Source organism: Dioscorea cayenensis, unplaced genomic scaffold (assembly GCF_009730915.1).
Source record: "Dioscorea cayenensis subsp. rotundata cultivar TDr96_F1 unplaced genomic scaffold, TDr96_F1_v2_PseudoChromosome.rev07_lg8_w22 25.fasta BLBR01000974.1, whole genome shotgun sequence".
Taxonomy (NCBI): domain Eukaryota; kingdom Viridiplantae; phylum Streptophyta; class Magnoliopsida; order Dioscoreales; family Dioscoreaceae; genus Dioscorea; species Dioscorea cayenensis.
This window is the reverse complement of record NW_024087365.1, coordinates 1,175-4,396: the sequence shown is the minus strand read 5'-3', so window position 1 is coordinate 4,396 and position 3,222 is coordinate 1,175. Positions and strand designations below refer to the sequence as shown.

Here is a 3,222-nt window from a genome sequence, read left to right as displayed (position 1 = left end):
TTGTTGTGAGTGAGTGTATGAAGACTGAGAAGGAGAGGAGACCAGATAAATGACGCAAGAGAGAGTGTGTGCATGGTTATCTCAACACTGAAAGCAAGATGATATTCTTTCCTTGTGTCAGAGAAAAAGCCTCTTTTAGCAAGTAGAAACCATTTCTCTCCTCTCATCCATTCTTGTTTCCGTCTAGCCTTCCTGCTTTTCTATTTAGAGACAGCATTACTTTGTTGTGTAATTCATCCAAGTGCTGCAAACCTCTTTCCTTTCTTTCTTAATCTCTGCCATCAACATCAATGGATCATTCTGAAAATGATCCCAACTCAGACAACTTCCCTATCATTGCTCCACCACCTCCACCTCGTTTGATGTATAAGTTTTCTCAGGTTCATGTAGGGGATCATTCTGAAAATTATCAGAACCCTATTAGTGCTCCACCTCCACCTAGATCCATTAATAGATTTCTTCAAGCTCCTGTTATGGATCATTCTGTAAATGATCCAAACTCAATGTACTTCCCTTTGCCTATCCATAATCCATCTCCACCAAGATCGGTTTTTCCTCAGGCTCCTGTCAATTATCCTTCTATAAATCAGGTGAAGAATTTTCATGCTATTGAAATTTAATTTTATAATAATATGTTCATACTTGCAAATTGTGAGTTTCTTTAATTCTTATTGAATTAAGTGTGCCAGATCTTATTGTATGTTACCTTGTGTTTACAGATAAGGTTGCCTGATTTGATGTCTCATTCTGATCTTATGAGGATGGAGAAGCAACACATGGACTTGTTTTGGCAAAGCCAGAAGACGCGTTTTGAAAACCTTCAAGGTTTAGAGTTCATTTTAACTAATTTATATATTTCTGTGGAAACTGATTTTTTTTTTTAGAGATTTCCCTTCTTCCTTGTGTTTAATCTAATGCTTTTTAAAGGATCTTGAACTGCGGAGTTTTATATGCCAATTTCATGTTTATGTGTTTGAATTTTGTAATTTTGGTAGTTTTAAGCAGGTGCAATATATATATATATATATATATTTGTGCTAAAAAGTAAGAATGTGAATTTCAATATATATCTATCCTGATTCCATTCCCCTTGTACTCAAATATAAACTCTAGTTCATCTTTACAGGCCTTTATACTGATTTACACACTTATATAAGTCTACTTTCATGTTCTTTTGTAGACTTTTTTATTCATAAACATAGATGTATTTGATCTCATCCCTACCAGCATTTAATTTTGTCATTTTGGCACACGATTATGAGTTTTTAGAAGATGCAAAATATGCTCATGCTTACAGCAAAAGTTGGCAAAATCAAAGAAAGAATATCATGAATTGAATGCCAATCTTGATCATATTCTCCTTTGAACTCCAGTACTAGAAACTAATCCAACTTTATAGGGCTTTATATCGATTCATACATGCACTTCCACGTGTTCGATTTCAAGTTTTTTATGGAATTGTAGATACAAGACATTCAAATGCTTGGTCTCATGCTTACAGACATCGAATTTTTTCGTTTTGGTGCATGATTATGTGTTTTCAGGAGAAGCTCTATATGTTTGTGCTTACTACTAGTATAGGAAAAATATAAGAATGTGAATTCATTGTCGGTTTTGATTCCATTCTATTTGTCCTTCAATGGAAACACATTCATTTTTGTATAATTTTATATCGATTCACACACGACCACGTGTTCGATTTTGTGTTCTTTTATAGAATTTTAGATTCACAGACATCAGCTTTTTAGATCTTATGCCTATCATCATCGATTTTGTCGTTTCGGTACAAGATTGTGAGGTTTTTAGCTGCCAAATTGATATTTGTGCCTACTACAAAAGTAGGAATGTGGATAAAATGATGATCTTGAATCCATTCTCTTAATTATACTTCAATGGAAACTCATTCATTTATGTATGGTTGTATATCTATTCATACATTTCCATGTGTACTCAATCTCTTGCTTTTTAATAGGTTTCATATATGTGCAAAATGTCATGCATACATTCGTCTAATTTTATGATTTCAGTGCATAATTATGAGCTTTTTAAGATGTAACTAATGCTTGTGACCACCGCAAAATAGCCAGAAAGTAATGATGTGAATTCAGTATTGATCATATGGTTTACCCATATTTTCAAGAGTTCCATCCTGTGTACATTCTCAAAACATCATATATATATATATTTATATCCATTGCTTTGCAGCAACTTTTTTCTTTCCTTGTAAAATCCATGTTTGCAGAAATAGAATAATGAAAAACAAGCCTTTAATTAAATGAGTGCGCATTTATATATGCTAAAGAATTCAACTGATCATGCATTAATAATGTTGGCAGCTTCAGATTACAAGAACCATGAGTTTGCAAAGTCCAGAATGAAGAGGTTGGTGAAATCGAGCAACTCTGCACAGGTTTGCATATGTGATCAGATTACCTGTTCTTCATTAATACTAGTGAATAGCAAAGTCTTTAACCCTTCCATCTTTATATATATATGTGTGTGTGTGTGTGTAAACAGAAGGTCAAGGCTGAATCACCCTTCATCCTGGCAAAGGCTTGTGAGCTTCTCATAGAGGACATAGCCAGGCTTTCATGGCTGAGAACTAAAAATAACCGGAGACGGAGCCTTGAAAAATCAGATATTATAAATGCAATGTTAGACTCGAAGGAACACAGCTTCCTGATCGACAAAATCATAACAGATAGCAACCAGCAGGTACAGTGTTCATAAGTAGAAATACTATATATTGATCAGAGATTGAATTTTAACCATGAAAAGGAAGTAATTAATATACCATCATCAAATCTTTTAATCTTGTCAGAAATTGCTACTTTAGTTCTTACTTGTTATTGAAACCAAATTGAAGAAACTTTCAAGTTGCATTTTTGCCAGTGTATGTAATTGCCTCAATTTGTTTCTGAAAACATTTGCAGAATGAAGGAACTAGTTCCCGACCTGGAGTTTAGAGGTTGAAAGAAGTTGCTGAGGAGCTAGAAGTTAATAATCAGCTGCTTGTTTTTAGTATAAGAAGTACAAACTGTTTTGTTTTTTTGGAGTTTAGATATATGTTGAACCTAGTTAAAGCTTTCATTTTGAGTGTTGATCATGGATAGATATTATATATCATAAGCATGATTTATATATGTTCTAGAGTTTGTATTATGTTGAAGATTATAATGGGATGTGAGCAAGCACAAACGCAGCTCATTCTCTATTTGCGAG

At 33.6% G+C, this 3,222-nt stretch overlaps 1 protein-coding gene across 1 annotated transcript; it reads left to right on the top strand.

Moving 5' to 3' along the window:
* Positions 1-290: 290 nt before the first annotated feature.
* On the top strand, positions 291-2,966 carry LOC120255363 (nuclear transcription factor Y subunit C-4-like). The gene is made up of 5 exons (XM_039263199.1): positions 291-590; positions 720-825; positions 2,337-2,410; positions 2,518-2,715; positions 2,934-2,966. The coding sequence occupies exons 1-5, from the start codon at positions 291-293 to the stop codon at positions 2,964-2,966; spliced, it is 711 nt and encodes a 236-aa protein (XP_039119133.1).
* The last annotated feature ends 256 nt before the right edge of the window (positions 2,967-3,222 follow it).